The following is a 14,649-nucleotide window of genomic DNA, read 5'->3' as shown; positions in this document are numbered from 1 at the left end:
ACTCTTCCCTTCACTCCCCTCTGGACTCAAAGAGAAAGCACCTTGCAGCTGCATTTATGAGCAGTGTGCAAAGCTGCGGGGCAAGCAGGGGGGCCTGCCTAGGGCTCCCCACTGCCTTTGTGGGCTGGATCTGATGGCTTGGCGGGCCATATTTTGCCCAGGCCTGATTTAGAGGTATTGCATAGATTTGTAGGAATAATGACTTTCCAACCCACATGCTATACTTCAGGTAGTTGTAGAAGCCCTTAGATTCCTTAGAATATACTAGAGACTGTCTTGTACTCCTGGAAATTTAATAACAATCTGCACATTATTAATCTTAGCTGATACTTCCTTTTACCTGTAACATGAAAGGTGGAGTCTCTCCTTTGCGTCATTCTTTTAAGACTGAGCCATTTTAATGACTACCGAGGGCTAAAACAAATTTGTGCAGTACCTGAGGATGTTTTTTTCCAGTTCGTTGGTCCGTTCTTGGTCTTCCCTATTTTGCTTTTGCATTTCTTCTTGCTCTTTTTGAGTGAGAGAACTTAGTCCATCCAGGAGCCATTTTTCTCGAAGAGCCTTTTTCTAATTGCAGGAAAGACAAAGAGAAGCATATTAAAAATGATTAATTCTCTATTAAAAATGAATGGTCTAGTAGCACTTTAAAGACTAACAAAACATGTAGATGTTATCATGAGGTTTTGTGGGCAAAACCCACCTTTTTGCCAGCAATAGCCTCTATGTGGGAAAAGCAAATGGGATAAACCTGTCCCAAACCTTAACACCAATAACAAACCCAGGATAGCCAGACTAGCTGCATGCTGAACTAGGACACTGCTCTAAGGTTTGTACAGCACCTAGCATAATGAGACCTGATGACAGAGGCACCATTTAGGGGCTGAGGTGGTTTGCAGCCCCTTCCTGAAGTTTGAATCCCTGTATTTCATACCTGAGGACTGTATTTCATACCAGAGGCAGCTCATAACTGCAACAGAGCTTGCATGGCTCTCAGTTTTGCCTTTAGGGTAGGAGGGCAGGGAGTTTGTTTATAAGCAGAGGGAGGCAGGCTGAATAAGAGAACAGCAGCTTATCATTCATATAACTTAAAGATCATTAGATGTTATGAAAATATTGCCAGGTACTCCACTTAACAGAAGGAAAAAAGAATAGTCTGCATTGGGACTAGCGCCTTTCAACTTATTGATAAGTGATGTGACAGCACAAAAGCCACTGAAAGATGATACTATCTTTCAACGGCTTCTGTGCTGTGCGCACTGCCCCCTCGGTCTGTGGGAATGTATTTCCAGCTGTTGAAGAAAGAAGAGGTGGTAGTCCCTCTTCATGGGGCTCTGCTGTGACCACACATGGCATATTAGATTCTGTTCTGATGCTTTATTAGCAGTAAACACTGACAAATTAGAGGAAGTTCAGAGAAGAACAAGCAAATTTATTTGACCAACAGAGTGACTGATTAATGTAGAAAGATATACAATTATCTTTTAATAGCGTAGTTGAAACTACCTCAAGTGAGATAGAGCCAACAATACCTGATGGGCTCGTCTACACTGGCCCCTTTTCCGGAAGGGGCATGTAAATTTCACCAGTCGTCGTAGGGAAATCCGCGGGGGATTTAAATATCCCCCGCGGCATTTAAATAAAAATGTCCGCCGCTTTTTTCCGGCTTTTAAAAAAGCCGGAAAAGAGCGTCTACACTGGCCCCGATCCTCCGGAAAAAGTGCCCTTTTTCCGGAGGGTCTTATTCCTACTTCAAAGGCAGTGTTTTCCGGAAAAACTATGCTGCTCCCATTCGGGCAAAAGTCCTTTTCCAGAAAAACTGTTCCAGAAAAGGGCCAGTGTAGACAGAACAGTAGTCTTTTCTGCAAAAAAGCCCCGATCGTGAAAATGATGATCGGGGCTTTTTTGTGGAAAAAAGTGCTTTTCCGGAAAAGCATCCTGCCAATATAGACGCGCTTTTTCCGGAAATACTTATAACGGAAAACTGTTCCGTTTTAAGCATTTCTGGAAAAGGGTGCCAGTGTAGACGTAGCCTAACTGTGTTTGTGTGAATCAAAAAACAGGACTATGTAGCACTTTAAAGACTAACAAGATGGTTTATTAGGTGATGAGCTTTCATGGGCCAGACCCACTTCCTCAGATCAAATAGTGGAAGAAAATTGTCACAACCATATATACCAAAGGATACAATTAAAAAAAAAATGAACACATATGAAAAGGAGAAATCAAATTTCAGAACAGAAGGGGGATGGGGGGGGGGGGGAAGGTAAATGTCTCTGTGTGTGTTTACCCCTATCTTGTTAGATGTTTCACAATGTAACCGGATTATCTTGTAGGTGCTAATTCCTTTTCATGTCTTATTTGCCTTTATTATGTATGTGACTGTCTAGTTAACCCTATGTTAAAAGATGCAAGATACCACAGGAAACTAATAATATTATCCACATTGTCTTTTGTTTAAGTATCTGTTATAATGCTGTAAACCTGTAAATTGCCTTATATGAATGAAAGTAACTACTTCTTATGTGTAGCATAGAGAAGATTATCTTCAAAGCAAAGACCTGCCTTACCTTTTCTTCCTCAGGGGAAGGCCCTGCTGTGACAATTTCTGTGAAAAGGCTTGTCAGCCTACTAGAAGAATTATAAATGATGCCCTGGGCCTGATCCTTTCCATCTCTGAACTGCTTAAACTTTGAACAGAGAGGCTTCATCTACACTGCAGGGTTTTTGTGCAAGAAGCCTTTTGCGGAAGACCTCAAAGTGCATCGCGAAAGCAATATGCTCTTGCACAAGAGAGCATCCACACTGCATGGACACTCTTGCACAATAAAGCTCTGATGGCCATTCACAGAATGGCCATCAGCGCACCTGTTCTTTTTTAGATAGGGGTTTGGAGTGTCCACACTTGCCTTTTTGCACAAGAACTCTTGAGCAAAAAAAGAGTTATTCCTCGTGGGGATAGGAATAACTGTACCACCAAAAGCCTTCTCTTCTGCCAGTTTACTTGCACAAAAGCATGCTTGAGGTATGGACGCTCTGCCATTTTTTGTGCAAAAGTGGCTGTCTTTGCGCAAAAACCTTGCAGTGTAGTTGTAGCCAGAAAGTATAAGTTGTAAGACAGACATCTTCCAACTAATGATTTGGAATAACCTGGGAAATGCATGGAGAGACCTCCACATACTCTACATCTGGACTGCCTATTGGACTATAACTTTTTAAACTGACTCCAGAAAGACTTACTAAACAGCAGCCTCACCTTTACTAAGAAATTGACCTATGGACTTTACACACATTTGTATGTATATTGATCTTTTAACCATTGTAACTATTTCCTTTTCTTTTTAATTATGTTATATTTAGTTATCAAGGGTTATCTGTAAGTGTGATTACTTGATTTGAAACTCATAATGATCTGGAGATATATGTGATTGCTAAACTTCACCTATGGAGAGTCAGATTTTCAATAACCTGTCACTAAATTAGACTTGGCTGTCTAGATGTGAGTCAAGGGCTGGAATGCTTACAAGAGAACTGTATTTGGCTTCTTATTAACCAACATGGTATTACAGAACCCGTTTTCTAATTGGCTTGGTGAATCTAGTTAAAGGAAAACACCAGTTTTAGGAATGGTTCTCTCTATTGCAGTCTGCCCTGAGGGTAGCATTTGCAGTGTTGTTCATACAGGCACTTGGTGACATCAGTGTTTTGAACACCATACTGATGTGAACTTGCCAAGGCTGACATCAGTGCAAAATTTGCAGACACTTCTATATACTTCCTACAGAGGGTCACAACATTATTTCACTTAGGAAATGCATTAAATATACTGATAGATGTTTTGACAGATAAATACTCTGCTACTTGATTAAATTAGCTGCTATTTGCCATTTGGTTGCATTCCATGATTATATTGCATTTTGTGTTAGAATTATAAAGTGAACACACTCCATCTGATATGTGAAGCCCAATTTTAAGGTGGGAATTATTTCAGGTTGTGATCTCACTTTAGGTTACAAACATTATCAAACAATATTAACCCCTTTGTGTGAAGAGTTTGCATGATGCCTTATTAAAGTCAAATAGAGTCCTTTTGGTAAAATAGTTCTGCGAATGTAACAATAAAGGCATGACTTAAACCCATAAATGTAAGGGCACTTAGATTTAAGACTGAAGCAACACTTAATTATAGCAGTCTTGCCTAATGTTAATAGCAGGGCTGGGACTTTCCTGGTGTTCATTAGTTGACTCTTACAGATATTTTAAAATGCAGAATAAGTTAAACTGCTGATATTAACAAAATAATACCTTCAAATGCTGGCATTTTAATTTTTCTTCTTCTACTTTAAGACGCTTCTGTGTGATTTCTCCTTGAAGCTTTCTCTTGTCCTGGAGATTTAAAAGAATGACATGTCACTGCTTTGACATCCAAGGGAGATTCTTAAGTGATGTCACATAGCCACAGTACTACCTTCCTTCCTATATGCAGGGCAGAGGTCATGGCGACAGAAAAGGGTTATGGCTGGGGTATCCCTACACCCTGACAATACCCACCTGGTAGGATGGCTTTATGGAGCCACAGATAGTTGCCATAATATAAAATAACCTTAGGGTTGCTGCTCTGTCTCTCAGCAGGGGTCTACTGATCTGTTGCCCAATGGCATAGGTGGTAGAACTAAGAGTGCTGGGGCTGCTGCTGCACTGGTTGAAGTGTTTTCCACTGTATACAGGGTTTACAGTTTGATTCAATTATTTTTAACACCTCCACTATAAAAATTATTCCAGTGCCACTTCTGTGGCCTCCAAAATCAAGGGAGAACATAGCATAGATGACTTGGTCTAACTCTCATTGAAGGAAGAAGAAAAATGCCTATTGACTACAATGGGCATTGAATCAAACACAGAGAAACTTGTAACATTACAAGCACCCCAATGGGCCACTCTGCTGCCAATCATTTTTCCACAATCTATTGATATTAGATATAATAACTATGGCACCTCTTCATTTACATCAATGTGTTGTAGGGCGGTAATTAACTCGTGTCTCACCTGCTGTGCTATACAGCAATTGATGTACCACAGTAAGAAATGACATAATGACCGGAGGTGATAAGAGGCTGCATTTAGGGATCTCAGAGAGGTATAGGTACCTCCCACATGGCCTAGCAAAAACGACTGTGCCCCTATACTGTGCAAAAAGGAGGCTGTTCAGCCCTTGAAGACTACCTGAGCTTCTAAACCTGGAAGATAGAGCTGCCAGGATGAGCTTAGCCTACCTCCTGGGAGGAGGAACTGACAGCTGGGGAGGAAGACAAGAAAAAGGAAGTGAACCCCCAAAGGATTGCTCAGTCTCTTTTTGGAAGGGAGAGAAGTTAGTATTTTACTGCTCTGTCTTGCCTGGAATGTGCCTAATCCAAGAAAGAAAAGGAGTTAATTAAGGAGAAGCTTTCCTTGGAACAAGGCAATCTGGGGTGTTTTAGATGCTGCTTGTAATTATTAGAACTGGGAGCATTGGCTGTTGGGAATCTGGAAGCACAGGAAACAGGAAGGAGGGAGAATGTTAAATAAAGGCCTGTTGAAGTTTGTTACTACCTTGCTTGCATGATACAACACAATCCTGTCTATATATTGATCATTTATGAACATTTTGGACTTGTAGAGGGAGTGGAGAGAGGTTGCCCTGCTTGACATTACAGGTAGGGCCATGACTCAGGGAGCTGTCCTGCAGTGATGATTTATTTCCCCCCTCCCCCATCATGACTCAGATGGAACCTGTGTATTTGGCTTATGTTGGACCTGCCTTAATGGAACTCTAGCCCCAAGCCCTGAGGGATGCTAGAGTCTTATTAGAGAAGCCCTTCACCTGCTATTGAAAATCAGCCACTTCTGGTGCAAAGGGAGTCAGTTGTGTGGGGACTTGCCTGGGGACAGCAGGTGATAATCACCAATCCAATTGACAGCGTTTGGAAGAAATGTAGCTTGGCAGAGTCTGATTGCCCCTATGTTGGAGTCCAGTAAGTGAATTGGCACTGACACACTGTCTCTTCCGAAAACTGTCAAAATGACAATTGGGCACAATCTCCCTTAAATATGCTACTAATCCACCTCTATAATACAAGATACAACTTTTAAAGGTGAGTTTAGATTTGGAATATAAATAACTTGACACAGTCCCTATCCCTCAAAGATTCTTTGTTCTTCTGTAACTCGTTTTACCCTAACCATTAACAACTAGTTAACTAATTTAAGATACTAGTGTAGTGTTTATCAGCAGCAACTACTTGTGCTTTGTCCAAGATCCGTTAGCATAGATTTCTAACTGTTCAGCTAGTCCTGATTTCAAGAACATGCCACCTCTGAATTTCTCAGTTTTCCTAATATCACTGCATACGTGTTCTAGAATTAATCCAATCATTAGATGAGGAGGTCATTGAGTAAGACTGTCTTTACAGAATGGTCTACTTTCTAACACAGTTTCTCTGACACACATTTTAAGTCAGAGAATGCATCCGTCCTAAGTTTCTGCTAAAATATACTAGTTCTAACTTTGGTACAAATCGTAAATTAATGAAAGATACCCTGGGAGTCCACAAATACTCACTAAAAACAATCTAATTTTAACATTAAAGAGATCAAAGTGAACAATCAGTCAGCAAATACACTTTCAAAATGACAAATCCTGAAATAATTTCCTCTTGAACCATTTTTCTGAACCGTCTCCAAATGAACAGAAAGTGATAAGAATACTGTACAAAAAGGCAACCACAAAGGGTTAAAATCAGAATGCAAAGAAACACAAAATCCAACCTAAACTGAGATCAATTAAAAACATTAAAAGGAAACATTTTCTTTAGTGAATGCATTGCAAGTTTGTTTTAATCTTAACCCCATGTTTCCTCTATGCTCTGCTTCATCTTACTGTTTCTTGTACTTGCATCCTTCATTATATCTGTGTCTATTGCTAAAAAACTCTGTAAGTAATTACCCTTTAATTAAGTAAATAAAAACATATTTTGGTGCTGTAGAGACACCTATTCATCTGAAACTGATTTGCTGACTTCACTGGGTCAAATTCCATACAGAGGCTGGGCACAAATGCAGCCTCATAGTCATGAAAGTGTTTTTGACAGGTTGGGGCATTACCCGAGGGTGCACTTTGCTGTGGCTTGTCTAGATCTTATTGTGTAGCGCTTTGAACATTTTCAATAACTGAATAAAAGTTAAGTGTTTCTTATTAGTCAACTGCAAGAAGCCTCATAGCTTTTTCCATAATGGAATGAACGCTGCGCTGTTTGTGAGAGGATGAAGAGACAGCTACATCCCTTTCTCTCATCTGTATACTAAAATGGGACATGGCCCAGTGCCTTAATTTTAATTTCCTTTATAGGCTATGGGAGTCTTGCCTGACTAAAGATGCAAGGTCAGCTTACCTCCTTCCAAATTCATGTGTGACGGGAAGGAAACCTGCTGGTGGTGGAACAGGGAGGATGGAGAGAAAGGGAAGAGACAGCAGTCTCACATCATAGACCTTCCAGCCTATCATCCAGACTAACTGTATATGGTTTTGTGGTTTCACGGCTTGTGAATGTGCAAGCTTGAGAGGGTGGAGCCAGCATTCAGCAACTCTCCAGTGTCCCCTCCACCACCAGAGCAGGAGAAGCATAATTCATAACAAAATACAAGCCCTTTCAACATTATCTGACACAAAGCCTCATTGCACCATTAGTCTTCTAACGCCAGCTGCCCTAGCTGCTTTTTCTGTATTCTAAATCCCACAGCAGGGGTTCTGTATTTTCAGAGCTATCAGAATAGCTAACTACCCAGCCTATGCACCTTTTGCTTTTACAAGGATTCCTGGGAGTGCTTGTTGCTCATCCCAGTAAACTGTAGCCTTTAGAGGACATATCCTCATCTCTTCTGCAGGGCGGGAAATATCACCCTAATGAGATGAAGGCGAGGAAACACTGTTTCCAAGTACTTCCATCACTACTTTTCCCCATGAAAGGGGGGGATTTTGGCCTGGGTTTTGTCTCAGTATCAGTTTGCTATGGCAAGCATTACAAATTCTACAGTTAGGACAAGTACTTGCTTCAGACAGTAACTGCAATAAAGTAGGAACCTTGCTAAAAATCCAAGCCTTGCTCGCCATGTCTTATAACAGGCAGCACAGAGAATAGGACACAGTCACAGATCTTTAAAATCTGCTTGTCAAGTGTTTCTGTGGAGAAAAAAGTGCAACACAGGCAAATTAGTCTAGCATATACTTAGGATTCACCACTGAACTGTTGTATTTCCCCATTGCTCCTGCCAAGTGTGAGGAAGCACATGACTCTGCAGAAGAGCTAGGGGTGAGAAATCTCAATGCCTTCCAGCTGCTCTATCTGCTAGCCTCAAAAATACTTCTCAGCTCTGAAGCTATCTATGCTTTGTAAACAAGGCTACAGCCTGAGCCTGGTCTAGACCCTATTAAAGTTAATGCAAACACACCCAAAGATCTTAGGGGGGAATGGATCAGGCCATAAATTATTAAGTTGCTAACTGTGCTTCCTAATTGCTAGTAGATGGGTGGTGTTTTAAGATGCAACAAGTACAAACAAAGTCCAGTTCAACTCTTTATCAGAATTTCTATTTAGGAGCCTTCATGTTTGTCCATGATGTGCTTATTGCTATTAGGTTTTTTTAATACGATTGGCTATTTATCCAGACAATATAATTGCTCTCTGATGGCTAATTGCGAGACTATATAATGCTAGCCCACCATATGGAGGGGGGACTTTGAGGGAAAAAAATGCATTGTCTTAAAGTCTGGCTGTAATTAGAAGTATTTCATTACATTTGTTTTTCTTTTTGTCTTACCCAGAGCTGAATTCTGATTCAGTTTAACCCTTCTGTAATCTAATTGATTTTATTGTGGTTAAATCAGGGTACTGTAAGGAAAAAAAATCAACCTACATCAACTTCAGTCCACTATCTCCTTGTTTTAAAGAGATCTACATAAACAATCAGACTTTCAATGCAGGAGCAGGAATTCTTTATAAATATCCCTCAATATGTTATTTTGTGGAAAGCTGAGAGCATGGAATTCACTCAGCGTGCATTCTTCCTTCTTTTTTACAATTTAAGCTTTAACATTTACAGAAACTAGCAATCCTGCAGTTTTGCTTCATTCTACAATATAGAGGGGCAAAAAGATTTCAGGGCCCTAGTTACTTTTTGCTGGTGACATATGGAAATCTATTTTTTCAGAGCTTCTAGCTGAAGAGATCTGCTTTTTGACCTGCCGTCCTTCAATCAAACACACTCTCAGTTATGAAGATAGGGTTATGTATGTATGTATGATCTGAGGTGTAAACCATAATAAAATTACTACTGGTAAATGTACTATATCACAGCATGTAACTTACAAAACAAAATAAAGCAAAGTGTAATCATTTCAGATAGAAATACAGTAGATGCTTTTTCTTGTTCCTTTATGTAACAAATGCTTCTTCAAAGAACACACAGTATTGTATCAATGCATTGGTTTTTCTGAGCCTATCCTCATGAGTTATAAATGTAAGCACTTACTGTTATGGCCTGGAACCTTTCCTTCAGCAGTTCAGCTTCTTCCATTCTGGAAATCAAAAACAGACAAGTGGTGAAGGGAGAAGAAATGATACCATATGCAAAGAGCCACCTGTGAGGGTTTCAAGAAAAGCTCTGTGGTTTGTGATCCAATTCCACAGCGGAGAGAAGGGAGAATTCCTGACTTATCCGGAAAGTCTCTGAACAGATGAGCAGATCAGCCGAGGCAGACACAGTTAATGAGGTTGTGCTGGGGAGGCAGCCGTGGAGAGTGCTGGCATGAGTTGACTGACAAGTTTGAACAGTGGAGCACAAGCCCTTTTCCTTCAGAAGCTGCCAACTCTTTGTTTTAATGCGTACAGTTAGCTTGCCACAGTTTCTTTAACTATTTCATGCCCAAAACACAGTTTCCAGGAAGAGGGTACAAATGCACTCAGACACAAGCCACTTTTCCTTATATGTATATCTTCAGTGAAAAAAGTTTAAATCAGTCTGCTATAGACTTCAAAGCACAAATAATTTTATGTATAAAGGATCAACTCCTCAGGCTTCAACAACCTGGATCAAGACTACAGGGTTGCTTACAGGCTCAGGATCTCTACTTGAACATTACCAATGATCCTTTAAGAATTCTAGAACTTGTTTCTAATATAGCTCTCACATTGAGTTGCTAGTCAGCTGATTTGAATGATGTGAGTATCTGTCATGTACCTTGGAACTTAGCTGAAAGGGGTACAGTATTATGCTGCTTAAGGGATGGTATATGTTTTCACCTTTCTGGTCACGTGAGTGGGAGAGAGCCTTCTACAACTGGGCAAGAAAATCTGTAGAATGGGTAGAACTGCCTCAGATGAAATCAGCTCACTGAAGAAATCCTAGCATATGCATAAAAAAGGAAACTAGGTATCCATTAACAGATATGAGTCTGGAATGGCAATGTATAATGATATTCTCTGCCAATATGTGTATGCAAGGATCTGTTAGTGGCCCAAATTTCTTTGCACTCAATACACTCTATACATGAGGATTCATATCCAGGGATCACTTCATACGTCATAAATTGATGCAAGGAAATAACTTTCACCAATGCTGAGAGTCAAAGGAGACTATTTGCTTTGACCTCTCTGTGTATGGCTGGGTATGTATGTCTTTATGGCCTCCATGAGCCAGGGTTGGTAGTATAGGTAGACAGAGTACTAAAGATCCTTTAGTGTCACTGATCCTCTCTCTTTACTGATGTAAAAATCTCCTGAAAGTAGTTGGTATTTCACTATCTTTCCCTCACTGCATGTTCCATTGTTAGTCAGCACTACCCGTACCTGCCTTCATCATATGTCATCACCTGGACTTTGCTCCTGGACCACAAGCAAGAGCCAAGCTGCATCCAATCCCACCCCTTTAGCCTCAGGCTCCTGATTTAACACTATTCCCATGGCTGAGTCTAAAAGCTGCCTATCTACATAACTAGTAATACATCACCATAATGGTATAAATCAGCTACTGACAACTTACAAATGATCTCGCCACTGAGTGAATGTTCCCCCCACAGGTCCTGGTTTAATTCAACACTTAATTGCATATCCCATCTTTATACTATGCTGGCATTTGCCTATGCATCACACAATAAGCTTCCCTTCTGGCAGAGATTAAGGTCTTCAGGATCTACCTTGAACTTGTGTTGAAGTCTTGAAATTAGCCCATGTTTATTGTGAGAGGAGAGGACTAATTTTCTAAAATGAAAAATACCACAAAAAAGGTAAAGTTTGATCAGCAAAGTACTGAGCTATTTCAAGAGCCTGATTGTGCAAATGTGGCAGGTCGGGGAAATTTGGATATGTCATTCTCTTATGGATTTAAAAGAAAATAATTTTCTAACTACCCCACAGAATTTAGTAATATATCCCTATAATAGAATTCTATAGTCAGACAATCATTCTCTGTAACGATACCTGTTTATACAACCAGTTACAATACTTTTTTATAGTATCCTACTTATTTCATCCTTATTAAAATCTATAGATGATCAAAGAGCCCTTCTGTACTTATGAATCTATAGGAATTGTTTCAAGTTTTGGATGCTTACCTGAACTTTAGAACCTTACCTATTCCTAAAGGGGATGAAAGTTAATGATCACCATAAAAGAGCAGGTTTGGGACCAAATTCTGCTCTCTGCCATCAGCAGAATCCCATAGATATAAAACCTGTGTGGGTTCAAACTTGAGTACAAATAGGAGAAGCAGGTCCCTTTGTTTCATTATCTTACATCTTTTGTAACCATTCGCACCTTCAGAAAGATGATACCATTCCAAATGGATTTGGTAATGCCCAGTTAGGAGAGGTGTAAATGAGTATATAAGGTGCAAGACATTGGAGATCTAGGCCCAGTGGAGCTATTGATGTAATGTTTTTCAAGACCAATCCTCAAAATAGTAATTACATCTTGACAGACAATTTGTGTGCAATGATTCAGCTAGATGCAATTAGAGTTAGCCAAGTGACAAGAACCCAGGAAAACTAGCCTAATTTATTATCTGTATTTTTATTACAGGTGTATAGTAGGCTTAACACAAAGATTTTAATCTTTTTTTCTGGAGGAGTAGCTCTGAGAAGCCCCATTCTATCTAAGCAATTGGTCCTGACTGTCCATTGATCTGCACCTTTGTGATGTTCTTTGCGTAGTGGTTGTAAAATCCTGCCACTTGGAATTGGGAACATTTTATGCTTAGCACTGGCGTGAGTGACTGTCCAAGGTGTATGGGAGCATAATCAGGTGTTCTTTATCTACCACACGTTCAGCTGAAAGGAGCTAGATGAGACTTCTTTTGGCATCTACCAGTGTCATTCAAACTTCAGCTGCAGTTGGAGCTATCAATGAATGGTAACATTTTCTTAAAATGCCTAAGTCCCATCAATTTTGAACACAAAATAAGTTCCTAAATAACTAAGTTTACAGGTGGAATTTTTAAGGGTGCTTGTTACCAGTTAAGTGGCCATAAGGAGATGTGCTAACCAGGATTTAATACTTTATTTCCCTCATCTATATTGCAAAGTTCAGGGTTACTCTAAAAAGGAAAAAACAAGTATGAGTAATGCTCCTGGGCTTGGTAAGGGCCCATTTTTATGAAAGTATCCAAGTGTGTTTCTCAATTAACCTGTTGCTAGGTAGAATTTTTGGTTCAGCCATTAGGTTATTTTCCAGTTATGTTAATCCTATTCTAAACTGGATTTGAATGGCGAAAGAACAAATGGGCCAGCTGTCATTTTGCCCTTCAGCCTGCTTCACCAATGACAGTATAGTAACCAAGATATTAGATATTGTCAAATCAGTGGATCCAAACAGCTGTGCTTCCAGTCTGCAAGATTCCTGGAACAAGACTTTTTGAAAGATGATAGATTAAATAGTTTCCTTTGGAAATACCTTACCAAGTATAACTTAAAGGAAAAAACCTTCCAGTGGAAAAGTGTATTTAACCTGTTTTTTCTATTGTGAGTGGTAAATGTATATTTCTGAGTTGGACGGACTAGTATTTGGAGTTACTTAGAAAAGGGTTGTTGTGTCACTCAGTCTGTCATGCAAAACACATTCTTTTGTTTTCACCCCCTTTATTCATTTGTTTCCATTTTGCCATGGATTCCTAATGTAGGAGTCAGCTTGCCTAATGTGAATTCAAGGCAAATGGTGAAACAATTGCATTATCAAGTCATGTAATGAAGTGGGTGGGAATTTAAGGAACAAAACATAGTGATAAAAGTTCATAAGTGGGCCTGAAGGAACAAATTAACAGCTGGGAATGAATATGGATCTTGTTTTTGAGATTTGTGCTCCTAAAAGCAAAATCTAAAGAGCAGCACAGAAAAAATCATGCCACATCAGTACTGCACCAGCTGTCCCTTTACCTACTTTTCCATAAACTTGCTTATGGCTTTTAAAGATAATTGTAAAAATAGTGTTGCACTATATAATTCAGTATAACTGAAAAAAAGAGAATTCTGTATTACAGAGGAAAAGCACATAATGGGAATTAGCATTATGGTACTAAGCAATTCTTCTGAGTCAGCAGGTAATAACACCTTTGTTTGTTAAGGAATAGAAGTCTGACTACAGTTGAGGGACCAGTGTGTGTAAATTGACAAGCTTCCATTAACATCTCTTTTTAAAAAACAAAACAATGCAGTGAGTCTAACATGCACCATTGAGAGTCTAGTCTATCTTTTCTAATAAGTGCTGTTAATGTTTTTAAGAGAGTAAACTTGCCTTCTCTGTGAGTTTTTCTGTATGTAGCTTTAAGTGGGCCAAGTCTACACTGGTAAGTTACTGCACAGTAAATCAGCTCCTGGGGCTGTAACTCTTGAAGTGTCCACACTGTGCTGTTTTTGTGCAAGAACTATGCAAATGAGGCTGTGTGGAATATTGCTGAGCCTCATTTGCATAATTAATGAGCGGTCGCTTTTTGCGCAAGAGGCTTTTCAGCAAAAAGGAGCCTTCTACACGGCTCCTTCTTCCGCAAAAAACCCCGTTTGCACAAGAGCCATTCTTCCACATTTTTTTCAGCACAGTGTAGACGTAGCCTTAGCGTGCACTTGCTCTGCAGTTGCTGTGCTATCGGTAATCCACCCTGATGAGAAGCATAGAATATGCTATGTTCTGGATAAAGTGTTGGGGTACCAGTGTGGATGCTGTGGTGCACTACACGACTGTGGCTGCCCCACAATTCTTGTTCTTGCCTTTCTGGTCATTGCTTTGAACTCTACTACCCTTCCCTCAGGAGACCAACTTTCAGACTCACCTTTCGCATTCCTTTGGTTTTGAAAGTCTCCTTCCTGTTGGCTTAGCAATCCATGGAGTGCTCTCGCATATCTTTCTAGGTGACCATGGACCTGGTCCATGCATCAGATGATCTCCTGCTTGGAGCCACACTGAGGAGCTGGATCTCATCAGTGGAGGCAGATAGAGGAGGCTGTCCTGTCCTGACTGCCTGACAGCCATAGGAATTATGATATGTATGGGCAGATCTTCAGACGCCCGACTGAAAGGGGCCATGTCCAGGACAGACTGCAGTGCAGCGTCAAAGTGAAGGAGCTGCAAAACT

The 14,649-nt window shown here is 40.2% G+C and overlaps 1 protein-coding gene across 2 annotated transcripts in view; it reads right to left on the bottom strand.

Moving 5' to 3' along the window:
• PALMD (palmdelphin) overlaps positions 1 to 14,649 on the bottom strand; it is a 71,285-nt gene that overhangs the window by 19,325 nt on the left and 37,311 nt on the right. Inside the window, exons 2-4 of one of the 2 annotated variants that reach the window (XM_025182970.3) lie at positions 9,562 to 9,607; positions 4,303 to 4,383; positions 437 to 567 (exon numbers count right to left, since the gene is read on the bottom strand). In XM_025182970.3, coding sequence (XP_025038755.3) covers positions 437 to 567; positions 4,303 to 4,383; positions 9,562 to 9,607 — 258 coding nt within the window. Of the gene's footprint in view, positions 1 to 436; positions 568 to 4,302; positions 4,384 to 7,424; positions 7,524 to 9,561; positions 9,608 to 14,649 lie in introns of those variants that run through there. The other variant, XM_075936598.2, reaches the window with a different exon arrangement.

This window comes from Pelodiscus sinensis, chromosome 9 (assembly GCF_052426305.1).
Source record: "Pelodiscus sinensis isolate ZL-2025 chromosome 9, ASM5242630v1, whole genome shotgun sequence".
In the NCBI taxonomy this organism is placed as follows: domain Eukaryota; kingdom Metazoa; phylum Chordata; order Testudines; family Trionychidae; genus Pelodiscus; species Pelodiscus sinensis.
This window is presented reverse-complemented; position numbering and strand designations above follow the sequence as displayed.